Source organism: Caloenas nicobarica, chromosome Z, assembly GCF_036013445.1.
Source record: "Caloenas nicobarica isolate bCalNic1 chromosome Z, bCalNic1.hap1, whole genome shotgun sequence".
Taxonomy (NCBI): domain Eukaryota; kingdom Metazoa; phylum Chordata; class Aves; order Columbiformes; family Columbidae; genus Caloenas; species Caloenas nicobarica.
Window position 1 is genome coordinate 24,379,434 of NC_088284.1, and position 20,223 is coordinate 24,399,656.

A 20,223-nucleotide genomic window follows, 5' to 3' on the forward strand; every position below is an offset into this window, starting at 1 on the left:
TCAAACAAATGATGGTACTGTATTTCTGTGCTCATCATTTCTGCAAAAAACACTCAGGGAAAGTGTTTTATTCAATGTAGCCGGTTCGCCCAAAGGTGAAGTCACAAAGCTGTAACTGTGAAAGAGAAATAGCTGCCAAATAATACCTTCATTTTCCTTTTTTCCTTCTTCCATAACAAGAAGAATAAATATAAAGAGCTTTGGAGGAGTAGGCAAAACATCTATAAAAGGCTATGAAAAAACGTGAAAGTAATGAAAGGTTACCAAAGTGGTCTTAAAAAATTCTACAAACAATTATAGACTAAAAAGACCTAAGGGATTTTCTTAAACTTAACAGAAATCAGATTCATAAAATACATATCTATTTCTTCCTATCTTAAGCATTTTAGAAGCACTCTGCTGAGCATCCAAAATGTTAGCAAAATTTACCTTAGTTTTAGAGTAGAATAGAGAAGCTTTTATTTCCATGGCAAGAGAAGCAATTTGCACTATCGTGCCCCTGGCTGTGAATAAGATAGACTCGTTTTGAGAAGAGCTTGGTTTTTAAGCATGCGATAGATAAATAAAAGGCCCTTCTTCAGTCTTCAACAGCCATGTGGTCTAGACCACAAAGTTTTGTGTGATAGCCATGAAACTGTAGGGGAGCCTTCCCAAGAGAATAGAACAGGTAACAAACACAGGTAACAAGCTGCTAAGGCAAGGAAAGCTTTTCATTTGTATTTTGTTTCTCAACTGAATGGGAAAACAGAGCTGGAAGAATTTTGAATGTCTTCACAATGAATCAATATATTTTAAAGCTGCATAGACAGTGAAATACCATTTTGAGTAGTCATAATCAAATATATAATAGCACATGGGCTCTATGATGCTAATTCCTGAGGACTAAAAAACCAGAATATTGCTTCGGCTAAAATGTCAGTGTTATGTAAGAACCTCACTATAAATAATAACTACCTGTAGTAACCTAATGATTTTAAGGGCTGAAGCAGCAGCCACGTCAAGTATGAGCTGGTGTTTCCTTCTGTTTTTCATGTCTGATACTGACATTTTCTCAAATTGATGGCCAGCATAGAAGTCCTCTCTGCCCCACAGGGAAAGTATGTTATACACTATATAAAGTATGTTATCTAGAAGTTTCATACAATGTAAATTATAAAGTTAATACCTTTTTTGAGCAATTTCATGCCTTTTGGTCCTGGCGTGATGTAGAAATCCAGGCCACTCCACTGAGGAATCGCTTTCAGCCACTGCAGACAGCGACAGTTCATTTTCTCAGCCTGCCATAGGATCACCCTGTACTCTGCCCATAACTGTACTGCAGATTTAAATGTCACATGCAATGTGGCACACACCTAACATTAATGGATATGCCACAGTACAATGCTTTCATTATTCGCTTTTTTCTCTTTTTTCCTGCTTTGTCACATTATTATACGTAATTATGCCACTGCACCTTCCCTCAGGAAGCTCTCACTTCATTGCTGTAAGTGGCACAGCATCCTTCAGAAAATGAAAACATTATTTTCCTGCCATGGTAAGACTGGTAACATTTAGATAATGGTCCTCTCTTCTCTAAAACCCACAAAACAGACAGTTTCTGTGGTGAGTTTTGAGGAAAAAGAGGACAAATGTCCTCTGCAAGATGCAGAGGATGCCTTGGACAGGGGTGTAGGGATTGTGGGGCAGATTGCCGGACGGAGAAACTACGATGCTCACAGTAAGTAGGGGAAATGCGAGTGGAATTAGAAGTCTCAACTCTATCACTTTTCCCCAAAAATCATAGGGCATACCAAATACTTTCTGAATTTCTTCCAGATAAGGTCATGTCCTGCCCAACGGAAGACTCTTCTCAGCAGATGAATTCAAGGGCCGTCAACAAGTCCCCCATTATAAGCTCCTTTGTCTATCATAGTTTTACTCTAAGACACGCCACCAGCCTCTCCTGGCAGTGCAGTCCCAGTTCTTTTCCCTCTTCATCCCTCCCTGTCTCCCACCTCACATATCCTTTGGCTCCTGCTACTTTCAGCTTCTTTTTTCATCTCAGACATCTCATAATGGGAAAAAGTCACAGATGCCTTTCCACTACCTCTGTTACACCAATCAATCATTTTTTGGGGCTCTCTGCCTCAGTTTTCCTCTGTGTCAGCCTTCTGGGATGCTGCTGGTGTCAGTACTCCTGGCTGAGGTGAGCCCATGTCCATCTTCTGGTGCTGCCAGATGCTGCCCAAACAAGGGCTAAAAAACTCCCAATGGTGTGCAGGAGTCAGGCAGCATCAAAAGGAGCTACTCTTCTGCCAGTTGATCATCTTGCCTGCTTACATTCTTTACAAAGTCAGGAGAAAAGAAAGGCCTATGCCAAAAAAAAAAAAAAAAAAAAAAAAAAAAAAGTTGTAAAAGGAAAAAGTATAGGGAGGTGTCTTAATTAGAGGAATTATCTCCATTAAACTCTCATTACCAGCTCCTGTCAAAAGTCTAGTAAGAAAGATGCAAAGACTTGCCTTCACTTTTCATTTAAAAATTGATCAGTGTTTTCTTCTAAACTTTATAAAACTATTTCTAGATTCACATCAAATTCTGCAATGAAGAAATATGTTCATCCAGCTCTGCCTGAATATATACAGGCCTGAATATATACAGGTATCCAGCACTGTATATAAAAGGCAGCTGATGAACAAATATTTTGACTGGAAGGAGATTGTATAGATGCTTATGTGAAAAAGACATTTTCCTAACCCCAAACAGTATAACACAAACTCACAGCATTGTGCATTTTTATGAAAAGATAGGCTTTCATTACGTTTTTAGTAAATACTTAGTGTTTAGAAAAATGTGTTCTAAAGGTTTAGTTGATATTTTTTTCATTGCAGAAATCTGCTGTAAAAGGTAAGTCTCATGCATTTTATGAAAATACATGGAGATAAAAACATTATAATTCTATATTCATTACAGAGTCTTTGTTCTAATAGAGATTTCTTGGATTAGTGTTAGAATATTTTTTCAAGGTTAGTAACCACTTGGACAAACTGTTAATTAATTTAGCATAAAATAGAATACAAAGGACTGCTTAAACAGTTTTTTGCAGAGAAAAGGCTTCAGTTCTACTGCTATCCTATGCACTCCAAAGCCTTTATAAACCTACATTGCATGTCTTAGTTATATAAATTATTATGTTCTCAAAACAGACATGCTTTAATTACTCAAACCTCAAGAAACAGGGTGAAGTCAGCAGAGAATGATGATTTAAAAGTCAAGATTAAAATAATCAATCCTTTCTTTGCTTGCTCCCTAACAAGGCAAAGGGAACAAACAAATCTGTACAGCAAGGATTATTTTCTCACTCAAAATATTATATTAGATAATATCGAGTGCTATTTCCTTCTAAACATACGAGACACAAGCACAATAATTGTAGTGTAATGGGAATAATTGCTACCAGTTATATCTATCTGGTGTGAATCAGAGAGTTTTCTCTTGTTAAAAGGTAATTTGTGCTATATTGGAACAGAGACGTTGAAAAACAAAAGTTAGTTCTTTGTTTACTTTCCTTTTTTAAAAAATTATTTTTAATTTAATATGTATCCTACCCTATGATGATTACTGTGGAAAAAACCAAAACAAAACACCCACACCCACCAAAAAAGGCCAACCAACCAACCGAACCAAACAAAAAAAACCTCTAAAATCAGGATGGTTGTAAAATCTGGCTCTGGTATAACTTCATGTCTTCACAGCTAATTTTATATAGTTATCATAAACATGGCTGAAATTGTAATGAGCTTGCTCTGCAGTTTCATATGGAAAACTGTTAGAAACCTAATCCATAATGCAAGACAGCAGAACACTTTACAGGTAAATTACCCACAACAGAGCAATAAATCAAAATAAGTCCCATCTGTCATTTTAAAAGCAGTGGGAGTCTATTACAGTTTGGCACAGGTACGATTCAGCCTGGTGGATTGCACTTGGCTTGCACAGTACCTGCTATTGGGAGGAACCAATCGCCTTTTTACAGATACAAGGCAAAAATAACTGATGTGATTACCCTAGCAAGATTGACCGTAACGAGAAGCTGAAACACAATAATTAAGCAGGACAAAAGAGGAGAGCAGTATAGTGAGAATGTTCCAACTGATTTATATTCCTCTCCTAAAGCATTGCCCTTGAACTGAGCATACTATTCAGTTCCACTTGAAAAGAAATAAACACGTTTATTTTGTTATCAACTGTATTGTTAAAGGTGAGCAACTTCTCATTTTTTATTAGGAGGAGAGGGGGTATAGTTTTTGTCCATGCTTGTTGAGATAACATCTGTTGTTCTTTCCCATTTCTAAACTTCGGAAGATCAAGGTCAAATTAAATATCACAACTACATGCAGTAAAAATTCAGGTAATTATAATAAATGCAAATTGATAAAGATGAGCTTACAGAAAGAGGAAGCAAGTGATGCCAGTAGAGGTTCTATACTGACACAACAGATGTTTTCATGTACATTGAATAAGTCTCTGTGCAGCCCACACTGGCTCTAGTGGCTGTGTATACATATTCATTTATATGTCAGAGGGTTGAGTTCACAATGTTCTTAGTTATGCATCAAAATATTTAAAAGAATGCACACAAATAAAAGAATTAACGCATCTACAAGTTCTTTTCTTTGCATGTTCTCTTAAATAAAAGTACGCACTCTGTGAAACAGCATATCTGGAAAGTTTTTTTCTGAGCTGCAGCCAAGTGTTTTATCCCTTTCAGAATGTTTTGTACCTCAGTTCTACCTAATATCTTCTAATAACTTGCTTTATTCTAAGAAATCTCAGTGCTTTCTACCAGGATCAGTCAGAGTCACAGAAGGCAGGAATACTACATCAATCCATTTAGCAGTCTGTCACCTGATATTTGTGAAAACAGTGTAAGATTGTCCAGAAATAAGCCAAAAGCCAAGACTTCCAGACCCTTTTCTCACTATAAGACACCCTGGACTTCCAAACAGAATCACAAAACCAAGAATTATAACTACCAGAAACAATCCACAGATACCGGATCAGGCAATCACTCTCACTTATGACTAAACAGTCAGGGAATAATGAACTTCTACTTTGCAATCATGCAATGACTACAGTACCTTTGGCACAGTCAATACTCGGTACCGAAGGTCTGAGACTCTTGTACCTGACCATTTGTAACACACCTCAAAAATTGTTCACTATTTAACATACCGTGCTGTGGCAAAGCTGAATAGGACACAGATCTTTGCAAGCTGATGAGATTTTTATAAAAACTTGAAAAACAACAGGCTGATAGTCACTGACAGGATTTTGCTCTACTTCCTTCTTTTTTTTTCTTTTTTTTTTCCTGTGAGGAAATGTAGCTACAGGATATGGTAATCTATCCCTCATTCTCCAAAATAAGTAATTCCTTCAGGGTGGCATGTATGTTGTAGCACAACTGCACAGAAAAGATAAGATTTATCTGCCAACTCACTCATCTCCTCCAGCAATGTGAGCACAACATGACCTATTGCTAAAATCATTCTGTATGAGTGAAAACGGGCTATTGTAAAGAGAAGGAGTTGAGACTAGTCACATAACATTTTTATGTTACACTACTTTCAGGCTTGCTAAAAAACAGCATTGGAAAAGCAAGAGGTCCGTTTTTAAAAAGAACGTGGACAGCATGAAAAGCTACTGAACTTAAAAACCAGTATTTAGTGAGAAACTTTGCTGATTGGTTCAGATCCAGGAATCACACGCGAAAATTCCGGTGTTGCAAGTTTATCTGGGTGTCTCAAATTCAAGTTCTGGCAAAGAAGCACAAAGAGGTGGTTCCCCTTCCCAGTTCTTGAAGGAAGGACCTCAGATGTCCCATTGCACAAGGTACTCCAGCCTGGTGATGGGGAAGGGTGATGGAAACACTTCGGCAACTGCTGCCCCAAAGCTGCCCCTGAGAGCTTGATGCTCCATGGACTACATGGACAATTTAGATATCCAAACTGGAGCTGTGAGGAGTAGACTTGAAAAGCTGGTGCAAGGCCTCATGCTGCAAAATCTAAAGCCGCCCTCCTGCCCTAAACCCATTATTCATTCGTAAACGCTTCTTTGGATGCTTAAGAAATAAAAAATGAGCCATCTGTGCTTCAAATCCTGATGCTGTCTATGTAAAAATATCCAATACCAATTAGTAAGTTGCTTTTAAATTCTCTTTATATGCAATTATTGCTTCTTCTCTGTAGAAAAGTAAGTTTAGGTCCTTTTCTCCCTTTGAACTAGATTGATTTAACTGAAGATGTGCTAAAAGACCATAAATGAAGCGATAAGATAAAAGAGGATTACAGGGCTAGAAGAAGATGTCCTTTGGGACACTTGAAGTTGAAGTCAAGCCCAGAATTATTTCAGAGCTTTAATAATGATTTAACGTATCTTCCAATGACTGGGAGAGCATGCACTATATAGAGATAGTTGTCATTTTTTCCATTTCCTATGGTATGTATATAGTTGAAGTAAATCTATTTTATGCCTCTTTACTACTTGCAATTGGTAAAATTGCTTTGATTGGTTTTTCTATTTTTGAAACCTTGTGTGGTTGTTTGAGTTGCTTAGCAATAGAGAAGAATCAAAATATACAAAATGATAGCACAATGAAAATGGATCTAATAGCTGTCACTTTATCAAACCAATTTAAAAATCTTCATGAGCATGAAACAATCTGCATGCTAGTACAAATCTGATCTCTATTAGCTTGTTGTGACTTTGTTCCTGGATAGTCTATGTCCACGACAGACTAGTAATAGAAGAAATATAAAGCAGTCTTCAATCAAGATTATTCAATGACATCCACAGCATTAGGTGAACATCTTCCTTCTAAAAACTGCCAACTTCTAAGGGAAGAAATATTTTACTAATCATCTTCACCTAACCATCTTCACCTCCTTGTCAAGTGGCTGTTCATTCGGCTGCTTTGTTTCACACTAGTTCGTGAAGAAGTTCTGCATGTGCATTTCTGGTTGTTTCAAATAAATGTTGCCTTTGCAAAAGCAAACATCTTTGAGACGTGGTCACTTCTTAGAAACTAGAAAATCTCAAAGGACCTATCCTTTAAAACTTTGTTTTTATTTATTACTGCATTCATCTTTGACTTACAATGAAGATGTGAGAGCTATAAGATGCCATTAATTCATTCTGTCATTTTATAAGGTAGAATGCTTTGTCAGACATTCTTACTGAAAAGAGAATATGGCTTGAGCATACGTGGCTTGGATATGTCTTTCTCCTTTGTCAGGTATTGGTCCTTCACCCACTGATACCAACATCTGATGTATGTATTCAACCCGAGAGGTGTTTTTTTCTCAGAGAACAGTTCCACTAACTTCAGCAGAAAAACATCTGAACTTCCTCAAATTGACTAAAATGTACCAACGTGCCCTTTTTTAAAGCATTTCTTGGTACATGGTTTTATTGTCCACCTTCCACATTTGAAAGCTTATAATCACTGTTAATTTCCTCTGATAAATGATGTCTTTGGCCCATGACAGTAAGCACATGGAGTATATTCGCCTTCTCACCATACTCAGCATGCAATGCTTGGCACAGGTCAAATTCTTAGCTTGTGCTCTTAGATGGTATTTGACATATCTGGCTTAATGAAAGCTCTCTCTTATTTCTTCCAGTTTGAATTATGCGTGTTCTAGTTTTGCATACCATGAACATTAGGAGGATCTGAATGAGGATGATTCAGGGGTTTCAGCAAATATGTCACTTCTAGCTGCTTTCTGTGTAAGGAGGACCAGAACTCTCCTTCCATTAGTTGCAGTTGACCTACACACTTATGAAGTATTATTTTAACTACAGCAAAAAACACAGTCAAAAAAAAAAAAGGAAGAACGAAAGAACAACTTCTTTCTTCACCTCTGCTATCATTCTATGTGGCCCAGCAGTTCATATTAATTACATTATTTTCTGTAACTCTTATACAGAAAACAACGGGGCCAAGAAATACACAATCCTATATACATAAGACTGAAAAAAAATAAACTGATCCTAGCATTTAAGCCCAAAAAATCAGAACAAGTCACAGCCTCCTGATTTTTCCAGTGTTTTAATTCCAGGAGAGGAGAAAGCAATGCACTAGGCAAAAATAAATATTGTAGTATATATATTAAAACTCTGAAACCTATGGCTGGAAATTTGATTTACTTTTTTTCTCATATCTCAGGTAAGTGAAATATAAACTATTTTTATCTGCTAATAATTGAGAAAATACACTCACAATATGGGTAACACAGACTGGTGTTTGAAATACCCATTTATCTAGTTTGCAGAGTAAAGAAAAATCTATAATAAGCATCAGTAGTATATAGTAATTGCTTATAATTCTTAGGCTATAATCAAAGATTTATTTCAAAATAGATAATTAACCTATGATAAAGCAAGAGACAAGAATATACAAACATACCAGTATAGTTGTTATAGTTGATAACATACATATGATTTCAGGGTCTCAGAAATCAGCAGAAAAAAAATCTTTAATTAACACAACCTTTACCTCTAGCCCATAGTAACTGGCATACAAATGGCTGCCAGAAAAAGAGAAACATTTTTCTAAAGCATAGAGATATGCAATTTCTGGCTTATTTCTTTCATTCTTGATTGTCAATGTCATGCTATGTTTTTGCCTTTGACTTCATGAAACAAATGAGAAGTGAAAACTAAAAGAAGGATGAAAATGTTGAGAACTACAGGAACTGAAAAATGTCAGACAGTTCTATGCTAATGTTTAATAAAGTGTGTGCATAAAAAATGGAGAAAAAAAAGAAAGCTTTGTTTGCTCTTATGTGAAAACATGAGAAATGCAATACCACTTGACTGCTGCTAGGTTTTAATTTACACCAAAAACTCAAATGAAACTGGCTTTACTCAATATAGTTTAAAATATATTAATATTTTTACACACACACTATATTTCTGATGCTCAAAAACGTTGTAATATCAGACTGCAGCCAGCAAGGTCTGAGAATAACAATTAAGATGAGGTTTCAAGTGGATGGTGACATTTCTGCCAATTTCACACATCTGTGTATGTCTATATATGTTGACCCTAACCTCTAAGAAACTGAATTTCTTTCCTTATGTCTTCCTTCATGTCCATGGTTAAGATGTTTCTGCCCCATATCTCCCTACAAGTGTCCTATTTTGATAAAATGCCTTCCCTTCCAGCTGGCAGAACAGGGCCAAAGAGACAGTTCATTTTGGTGACATGACCTATGAGGATTAGCCCTGTGACTTTATACTGAGATGGATTAGGGGATTTCATATGGTCACTGACAGAGCTCAGATTTTTAGAGGTATTAATGCTCAGTCATGTTCTCCTTCTAAACCTTGAATTCTCACTTACGTTTCAAGACAACACTGTGTGGGCTTTCTTGCTTTCAAACTTCTGCTTTAAACAGCTGCAAGATTAATGTGTCAGCCACTGACTAATTTTTCTGTTACTGGACTTCTAGCTCATCCCTTACCTCTTCCTGTCTCTGATACACTGACGCCGTGGTCTTGTTGCAACTTGAGCTTAACAAAATTGAATGTAAACTCTTTTCCTCCCACTTGTTCTCATTCCTCCTTCTTTGCCTACCTGTAAAGAAAACACTTCAACCCTTCCTACTCAAATCTTTTTTTGGACTTTTCCCTTTTTCTTGCCCAGCAAACTCAGGCCATTCCTATTCATCTTCAGCAGATGCCAGGGTCACCCTGGTTTCTCCCCCAGGCTTGTGTTATATCACACTGGGATTTCTGCCCAGCTTGACTTTCTGGACTTTCTAACGGACATATGCCAAATACTATTGCTCAGGCTGTGTTTCTTATTTGCTGATGTGAACTCTCTGATTTCACTACCTTGCTCAGCTGACCCCTCTCCCAGTATAGCCTCTCCAGACCCCCATTAACTATAATAACCAATTTTGGCTTCTTTTAAGCATCTCAATAATGCCGCACATCCTTATTGTCCCTTGTTGAGGTTCATTCTGATCCTTTCTTCCTTATGCCACCACTCCTAACCTCATCTCCTAGTTTCATAGCTTCACCCACACCCTGCCTCTGCCTTTCATTACACAACCTCATTCCAGAAAGATCCCACTCTGTACCCATTTATATCTTTTTAATTCCAATCATACCTACAAGGAATCAAACAACCTCTTTCTTCCTATTTCAAGAAGAACTCTCTTTCTTCTACTAAAGTCTACTTATATACCCTTCCACCACGTTCCTTTTGTCCTTGGAGAGGATCTAACAGGTCATGGATCAGCATGTCAACAATACCATTATAAAGCAAAGACCTCTTGTGAGTACTTCTTTGAGGCAGTTCCAAACAAAACTAACTGATTTGGTCTGGTCCTCATTTAAAGGTCATTCTATTAACATGTTCAAGGTTATCTCTAAACTGCAATCAAAAGGAATGACAAGAAATCGCACGGACACACCCAAACTACAGAGCTCAAGGCCCTTGTTCAAGCTACCCAGACCAAGTACCTACAGAAAGTAGGACACGGCTACAAAGCACAGTCTGAACCAGGGGATGGAGTTTTCACAGAAGATTTTACAGAGTTTAAAGCGAGTTTCACATCCAAGATTTCATTCAATGCATGCAACATCCAGAACTGTTTGCTCCCTAAGAAAAGTGGGTTCATACAGGAATATGGTGAGCCCATGGCATGTTCTGAACTCCTCCATGTTCAATGAAATATGCTGCAGGATCCAGATGTTACTAGATTATTTCATTTAATCTTATACAGCCTTTTCCACAGTCAGAACATTCTCTTAATTTATATCAAAACTTAAGGAGTTATGTTAAAATGAGTTACCTTTTCTTGATATTGTCGCCGTGAGGAATCCAGAGACTGAATGAGGGCAGTGGCATGACCAACAAACATGGCATAACAAGTAGCCCCCACGATCATACTCAGCATTGTTATCCAGAGGTCGGACATGCTGACGGGGGCACGGGCTCCATAACCAATGCAGAGCATATGGCTCATGGCTTTGAAGAGTGCATATGAGTACTGCTTCCCCCAGGAATCGTTCTGCAAGAAAAGAGACAAGTGACTGAGCCGGCAAGCAGCTGAATGGAAAAATACATTTGTACCTGTATAGCAGGATCATAGATTACTGGCTCTGAAAGAGCAGTCTGGTAATGTAGTCTCTGTGCATGAGAAGAGATATTTCTTTTAAATTAATTGTTAGATAAAGCATCAGAGATTCTGCCAGAAAATACTTAGCACAGTGAGATGAAATAAAATTGACTATACATGATTGTATTCTTAAACGTGGGTGTTAACCTAATTACAAAGAGACTGAAGGTCAATTTTATTTTACAGCCCATGGCGGATTGTGAGAGACTGAAAGGGTAGTGTCTCAAACATCGTGGCAAAACCAGTTCTGCAGTATCCAACCACGGGAGATGGGACATCCCTAGGAGCAGGAAATGGGACATCATGATAAGGTGAACTGCAATTTACATGTCAACGACAAGCTAACAAGCCACAGACAAAAGGCCAGCTGGTACAGGAGGCAGGGGGATGTGTCACACAGCTCCTTGTTCTGATAGGCCCAGCATGGCAGTAGGGGAGAAGAACCCAGACCACTCAAGACCCTTCAAGGTTGCCTAGGACCCTTCAGGATTCTTCCATCTTTCACAATCATGCCCCAGTGATGCCTGTGCAAAAGACCGAAGATCATGCAAGCAGCTGAATCAGAGGACTATAAAAAGCCCACCAGTACCAGCACTGGCAGTGTGTCCACCACCCTGAAGACCACTCTGCCCACCAATGTCACCGCAAGAACCAAACCAGACACCAGAGGATGCTGCGCATTGATTCAAGACCACAAGCCTCATTGTACACATGGCAGAGCTGTAAGGGTGGTGAAACCTCTCTCTCTCTTTCCCTTTTTTTCTTTCTTATTTTCCTATTCTTTTACTTTCTTTTTTATAAGTAATACAGTAATGTAAGGTTTACAGCCACACATGTGCTGCAAACTTTTAATGTTTACTAATTGAGCCTAAATAACGTAAATCCTTTGTCAATTGGACCATGCTGCAAAATAAAAGTCTTTCGTTGATGGACCTTAAGTATCCTGTATACTCTTTTCCAACCAAGGAGACCCACGAATCTGAGTCACCTCTCCCCCTACCCATACCTCTGGGCGGGACATGACTCGGATCACAAAGAACTGAGCAAGAAGACTCATCGAGTGCAAGAAGGTGATATTTTGTGTTAATATGCACAAACGTACTCTCATGGCCCCATTTCTTTTCAGTTGTCCACACAACTACATTTCATCTTATCAGCTGTTTCAGAGAACAGAAAAAAAAAGAGTATTATTTGTTCTAATGTCTGCTTATCCTGTTTTTTCTTGTAATATTGTGCTTATACCAGAAGCATCTTAATTTAAAATAAATCTGTTTATTCTGCAGTCATAGCAAATCCATGTTCATAGCCACAGTCTGTGAAACATAGCTCGAAAGAAAAGGTGAATATCTGAGTCCTGCATTTCTGATCTGTACCAACCCTTTCCCTTTCTCTCTGGGAGATTAGAAGGACCCAACAGCTCACTCACAAGCTTTTAAAATTGCAAAGGTGTTGTCAGCATCCTCTCTTTAGCTTTACACAGAGACAGTCAAAGGCAGCGTTCCCAGAGAAAAGCAGACACTTTAACACATTCCAAAAAGCCCTGGGACTCCTTGTCAGATTTTTCTATTTTCCCTGCCAAAAGAATGAAACAAGATCAATTTTATAGCTGTTGATCATCCAGCGCCCAAGAAAACAAATTGTGCTTGGAGGCACGCAGTGTACATGAGAAAACACAGTATTTGCCACACGGAACTGAGAATAATTTCAGAAATGAAGAAGTAAGACCTGGGACAACATTAGTAAGATTAGGCAGTTATCTAGTACATTGTCTATTATATAGGACCAAAAATAATAATCCTGTTAGCATAAACAGATCTCCAAATCAGCAGTAGCATGTATATATAAAATTTACATATAAAATATCAGTATTGGTGTCTCTCACCCATATAAGCTTTGCTCAAATGCTCATTTCTCAAAAGAGCTGCAGGCTTACCCTTGTGCCATTTAAATGCCAACATTACTAACCACTCTTGTGTTTTTCATCTATTAAAATGCTTTTTCTATACCTCCTATTAGCTAAAATAACTGGTAATAGGAAAGAAGCTAACAATTCTTGGATTGCAGATGATAAAGTTACTATTTATTCACTAATACGATATTTTACAAATTAATGATTCCTCTATTTAATGTTGTTTCACTTTCTAAGTTGAAGGTTTTCAGATCTGTGACCTGTTTTTGTCTTCACAAGTGAAAATTTTGTGTTGTAAATATTGCTAAGGAATAGGTTTACAATTTCTGTACTTAAAAAAACATCTAAAAAAAACCAAAAAGGAGAATTATCTTAGACTGCTGGGAATCAGGTAGGTTTCAATGCATAACAAGGAAATAAGTTTCCTTTGCTTTGAGGCTTTATAAAAATACTCAAAAAAATGAACGAACGGAAGAATCTCCCCTGAAAAAACTCCAGTTCAGGATTTGAATATGCAGCTGGAACACAGAAACTTCTTGCTGTCTCGGTCAGTGCAGGTATTTTACTGTAAGCTCCTGATCTCTCAGGAATGCAGCTTCCAACAATGAAGGCACAGTCTACTCTGAAGGACTTTCCTTCCAGCTGGTATCAATCTCCTTTGTGTATAAATAATTAGTAATGGAACTACTAGAGACCCATACCAAATTCTTTAGCAGTTGCAGCTTTACATAGAATACATCGGGGAAAACAATAAACTGCCTGCTGGAAAAAAAAAAAAATAGTCTGTTTTTTTAGGCTACAAGTAGCATTATTAGAGCCACAGTATTCAAAAGCTGGTAAGACCAAAACCTCAGTTCCTGCAGGGCTCCATACAGTGGATCTTGCTCATAAACTGTATTTTTTAGCATAACTATTATTAATATTAAAAAAAATAAAAGCTGACCTAGATCTGGTCTATCATACCCTTGTTGTGATAACCTCAATTAAAATTATTTCAGTGAAATGATATTTTTACATCATAGCTTTTGAGTTAATCCAAACACTGGTTGATTTCGTTTGTTGACTGAGATCCTTTCCAAGTCTATGAATTACAGTTTTAAGTAAAATACCATTGTCTTTAAGAAAGAATAAGAAAAAGGGAGTGAGGAGAAGCAAGAAGAAACAAAATACAAGCACAGCTTTCTACCAAGTATGGAACAGGGTGAGTGAAGAAGAAATTAAATACTACTTGAGAAGTATTACCATGAGGGAATAAGTAAGCTGTAATGACAGAAGAGAAATAACTAAAAATGTACAACAAAACAAATCCATGTTTTACCATGTATCTACCTTTATATATAAGCCAAGGTAGGATCTAACACTTCAGTCATGATTGTATCTGAATCCAGACTGGAGGTCAAGGCCCTCTCAAATGGACTTTTTGTTATACAAGCAGCATTAGATACTACTATTTAACTTGTGATAGCCTTGTTACAGGCCGGGCACATTTCAGACATTTGTGAATAGATGGTCCTGAGCAGCTGGTCTTCAGATGGGTAGAAAGGGTTTAGCAGAAAGAGAAAAAGACCTGGTGAAAAACCTCATGAGGTTAACATGGCCCCCATTCTCAAGCTTGTCCAGGTCTCCCTGGATGGCATCCAGCCAGCCAGTTCCTCATCCACTGAACTGTCCACCCCTCAAATCCATACCTCTCAAATTTAGAGAAGGATGTTGTGGTGGACCAGATGTCCCAGATAGACAACATCCACTGATGTAGCCACTCCATCGCAGAAGGCCACTGGGCAGAAGGCAGCACTTGTCCCTAGTGAAGCCGTGCTGGCTGTCTCGAATCACCTCCCTGTTCTCCATGTGCCTCAGCTTAGCTTCTAGGAGGATCTGATCCATGATCTTCCCAGGCACATAATCAACCTGTTATTCTAGAACCAGTTGCAAATGTTGCTCTTTTTAGTTTCTATGGGGAACAAATACCATTGTGGAGGGTATAAATTTCAATACAGTTACTTGTGTTTCTCAATTATTTATCCTAAATATACAAACCACTTAAAAAGAACGCTGGTTCCAATGTCAAATCCTATAAATCATGTATCCTACTACCAATATTACTATATGAATAATTATTACTATTTAATTATTTTTCTACTTATGTTGTATAACCTAAGGGCTTGGCAGGACAAACTAACTTTGTTTCAATGTGAGACACTGGAATTTTCCACAACCCCATTCCACCATGCTGCTCTTCGCTGTACAAAAATGAGGAGTGGCCATTCCTCTGCTACTAGCCTACAGAGGGTTTTGTTTTAATAAGAAGCATTTTTGCACTTGCATCATAAGGAGATTTTTATATAACACTGTCACAGATAATATCTCTGAGTTAATAAAATCTTATTCTATGAAATAAAGAATCCTGCGTTTACGTAGTCAGCGTTTCCTTAATATAATTCTTAAATATTAATATTCATATAAATACAGGTTAAATGTTATATTCTGGCTTTAATGTATACATTAAAAAAACCCCAACACACAAACAAACAAACAAAAATGAAACCAAGACAAAACACAAACCTCTATGAGCTGAAAAAATCTCCTACCAATCAGTAAAAAAGGGCATTTAATTTCTTAGTTGACAATGGATTGATCACTGTTTCCAGATTAGCAGTAATCGGTTTAAAATGTTTTAAATGAAATGACATTAATTTGGAAAAACTATTAAAGACTGTAATTGTGAGAAATACCAAAGCTGTTTATCCAAGGACTGATTAGATAATCTAGCTTGATGACATTAGAAAATCCTCACATTTGTGAAAGGAATGATCACTGATCATTTGCAATTAGTTCTCTGACTATATACATTAACTTAGCTGTTATCCTGAAGAATACATTAATCATAGGGCACATCTGATTTTTAAAAGTCTGTTTCCAAGCCTCTTCCTTCACCACAGGGTGCTATCCTCTGTCTCATAATTTCACATAAACCTGCTACAAATATATTTTTGTAATATTAACTTTGCAGCTCATAAGAAAAAAATCACAGTAAGGTCACACAGCACCTTCTAAGGGACAACAATAAAACACAAACTATTTTTCTCAGTGGATTAAGAAAGGTATTCTATTTTACTGGGATCTATGGAGGTTTTCACCAGGATATTTTGTTGTCATGAGGCAAATCAATTCCACTCCCATACTGTGGTCATTCCTCCAGGCACAGCTTATCTTCCCTCAGCCATACACTTGCACTGAGATATACACTGATTTAGAAATCTCATTAACAAGCAGACTATTGCACAGACAGCAGTGGTTTCCACATTTTTGACTCAGTTTCCTTTTCCTTTCACATCATGGGTACTGCATGCGTCACATAAATGGTCCTCACAGTTTGCAAGAGCATGCTTTACAAAGAGTGACCTAGGAATTAAATGAAATGAATTCCTGAACTTACACTCCTGATTCTCCTTTTCAAAACTGTAGTAGGGGAGGAGGCTGTCTCTGCGCCAAAGAGCGTGCCCTATACTTAGTCACACACATTGATTTATGCCCACCATTGCCTTCCGGTTCTTCTGAAAGTGATATCTGAAGGAGGGAAGCTGGATACAAATCTTGACAGGATATAGATGGTTTGTGTCTATCCTAGTAAATTAAAAAGTATCAGAAGGCATTTCCAAGCTCTGGAACTTGGTTCAGATGGGTATATGGTTAGAAACGCCCTGCTGTGGCACTGGCCACGTGGCACACTCCCAAGCGATACCAGGTCTACTTTGGAGCTGGTTTGAGTGAGGAACCATTCCTTCTAGGCAGCTGGCATGAGCTCATCCTGTGATGAAGCCCAAACGAGATCAATACTATAGAAAACATAGGTAGCTCCTATCCCAGTCCTTCTCCAGTATACATTAAAAGTGGGCACTTTTAATTTATGAGCATGAAGGGAGGTAGCCAGTCCATAAGTAAGCCCTCTAGTTGCGGCATTTTCACAGAAAGTTATTGCACAAAATTAATGCAAAGTTCAAATGGGGCTTCAAAAGTTGAAGAAAGCACAAAGCATCCTTGCTTGTATGGCAGCACATACTGTAATGCAGTAGTGGCCCCAAGAAAACATCCGCCTGAAATATGGAGGACACGAGTCACTGCTGGTCGAAGTTACTGTAAAAATTACAGGTTTTTCCAATGGGAATTCAATTAAACTGCATTTGTGTCTTATACACCATAATATGAGGTATTTGTATATATTTATTTGCAATACATTATTTCCAACAGTTTCCTAAAGACTTCTTGAAAAAAAAGAATTATTTAAAAGATAATTTAATTAATAAAAAAAGAATGCTAAGAAAAGGCTATGCCTGTATGTTAATGACATTTCTAATAGGTATACCAGACAGAACTAGAAAAAAAGATACATTTCTTACCAAATCCTGGAAGATCCAAGTTCAATGGCCAAATCCTTCCAACTGTTACACTTAACTTTCCATACAAGTTTTATTGTCCTCAAAAGTTTCTCATGCTTTGGATTTGCCATCTACACGTTTTCAAATTCTAGCTCTGCTTTTGAATTTCAGAATACAAGTTACATCTCTTAGCAGTAATTTCCTCATGTCAGCTAGTTATATGAACGTAACACCACATGAGACTAGAACTGGGCCTCTATATGAAATCACAGAACCACAAAACTTTTGGGGTTGGAAGGGACCGCTGAAGATCATCTAGTCCAAAACACCTGCTAAAGAAGGTTCACCAGAGCAGATCACACAGGAATGTGTCCAGGAGGGTCTTGAATGTCTCCAGAGAAGGAGACTCCACAACCTCTCTGGGCAGCCTGTTCCAGGCCTCTGGCACCCTCAAAGTAAAGAAGTTTCTCCTCATATTCAGATGGAACTTCCTATGCTTCAATCTGTGCCCACTGCACCTTATCCTACATTAATCCAGTACTTAAATTTTCCCTAAAAATGTATTAGTAATTTGTTATTCTTTAGAACACTCACTTTTCTACTTAACTCCAGGGTTCACTTAGGAAATTTAAACATCTAATTCCTAGAACAACAATCCTCCTGGACCTAGTACTGACCCCTGGAGAACCCCACTAACTACAGGCTTCCAACAAGACTCTGCATCACTGATCAGAACCTTCTGAGCTCTGCCATCCAGTCAGTTCTCAATCCATCTCACTGTGCGCTCATTCAACCCACACTTACCTATGACGATGTAGGAGACAGTGTAAAAAACCTTGTTGAAGTCAAGGTAGTCAACATCCACTGCTCTCCCCTCATCTATGCACCCAGTCATGCCATCATAGAAAGCTACCACTTCAACAGTAATCCATATATACATTTTGATATATTAGTAGATATATAGTTTACATACTTGTCCATCAGTCGATTGCATAATTTACTGCCTCTGGCTTCATACAACACCTTTGAAGGACAAATTAGTTAAAATCTCAGACAGGAAATTACAGCGAAATACCATCTCAGCATTTCAACTTTCAAATAAGTTGTTTGAATATTGCAATGAATATTCAAGTTGACCAATGGGAAAGTTGTGCAATATTTACTGTTTCAAAAGTCATGCAATGGTGAATGTTTTATCATGCAAAATCTCTACTTGTCCCAACTATTATTACTACGAAACTCTTGTTTTCTAAAACTAGTAAAGGCAAGGCGGGATCAGACTTGGAAGACTAAAAATTCTGCTGTTAATCTAAAAATCTAGGTGCAAGAAGAAGGGTATATTTTAGGAAGTATGTAAGTACATATGATACAAGGAAAAAACCCTAAAACAGGAAGCTCAGTGGAATAAGCAGAAATCTTCAGAAACTTCTCAATGTTTTTCTCTGCTGATATGTGCACAGATAACAGATGGTGCAGATGACTCAGCAATACTTTCAAGACCAATACTGGCAGAAAAAAAATTAGAAAGTGTTTGGCATTGTGTTCCACAGGAAAAGAGGTTTGACTGGAGGAGAATGACTAAATATTATATATTTACTTTGTTCAGAGCCCTTACGAGACTTTGCTGTCATTATAGCTTATTCATGTTTTGGTGCTATGTCTTTGGCACTAGCCATCAAATAAAAACAATGTTGCGTAACAGATCTTTCTTTTTCTTTTGATTATTTATCTTGATGCAGAAAAAAATTGAATAGTTATCTGCTAATACATTTGCAAATAGCAAGAATATCTACCTGTGATCACCTTTTCATGGTAAGGATGAATAATTTTCAGTACGGAAATCAGTGTGGCAATTCATATACAGCAAAAGAAGCGCATGTATTTGGCTTAAACACATAGCCTGCTCTTTAACATATGAGTTACGTTCACATGAATAGGCCTGTGGTGTTCAAAAGGATGGTTCACATGAGAAGAAATGCTCAGAATATCATAGGCGAGGCTTCCCTGTACACTGCTCAGTACTGCCCTTTGTTCTGTGTATCTGTATCTAATCAGAGGTACGATCATGAATTCCTACACCTGTATATATAAAGTTATGAAATAATAAATTAAAGCTTATGGAAAAATACTTTTGCTATTCTTTTGCCTATGAATCAGCCTGCTCTGACTCATCCTTTGTTCTGGTCACTGTGCTCCTTTAACTGAACTCAGAAGACTGAAGTAAGTCTGTAATACATGTATCCTCTTTAAACTAGCATTTAATACCAAAGGATTATTTTAATAAGAATTTTTAAGGAATTACAGCTTACAAAGCTGTTACAAAGCTTTTCTAACATTCAGAGTAAAATGTTTAAAGTACAGACTGTGTCTGTCTTTCCCGTGTGAAAATTTAACAGTGCTAGGAAACATTTTACCACCGTGGAATTTGATTGTTGGTACTTGTAATTTTTCAGAAAGCAGTGCTTTTGGCTCTGGCCAATTAGTACTCTCCCAAACAACTTCTGAACACAGCCTGAGAGTCGGCACAGGTTCACTTGAGGCCTTGGTAACGAAGAAGGCCAGTTTCATGGAAGCAGGCTGTGGAGGTAGCTGACTTCCAGGAGAGAAAACCGGCCTGGACATGTTCAATCCACCAGCTTTAATAAAGCCCCCATGCCAATCAGTGACAAACTAAAGGGCAAGCACTGGTGAAGGAATTTGCTAAAATGCACCTGCTGCTTCATCTCATGCCCATCTGCAGGAAAAGTGAGATCAGAACACAGTGAAGCAG

At 37.8% G+C, this 20,223-nt stretch overlaps 1 protein-coding gene across 1 annotated transcript in view; it reads right to left on the reverse strand.

Moving 5' to 3' along the window:
• The window catches only part of HCN1 (hyperpolarization activated cyclic nucleotide gated potassium channel 1), a 194,412-nt gene that overhangs the window by 57,507 nt on the left and 116,682 nt on the right, over positions 1 to 20,223 (reverse strand). The window contains exon 4 of the mRNA XM_065656472.1: positions 10,842 to 11,060. Coding sequence (XP_065512544.1) covers positions 10,842 to 11,060 — 219 coding nt within the window. The remainder of the gene's footprint in view (positions 1 to 10,841; positions 11,061 to 20,223) is intronic.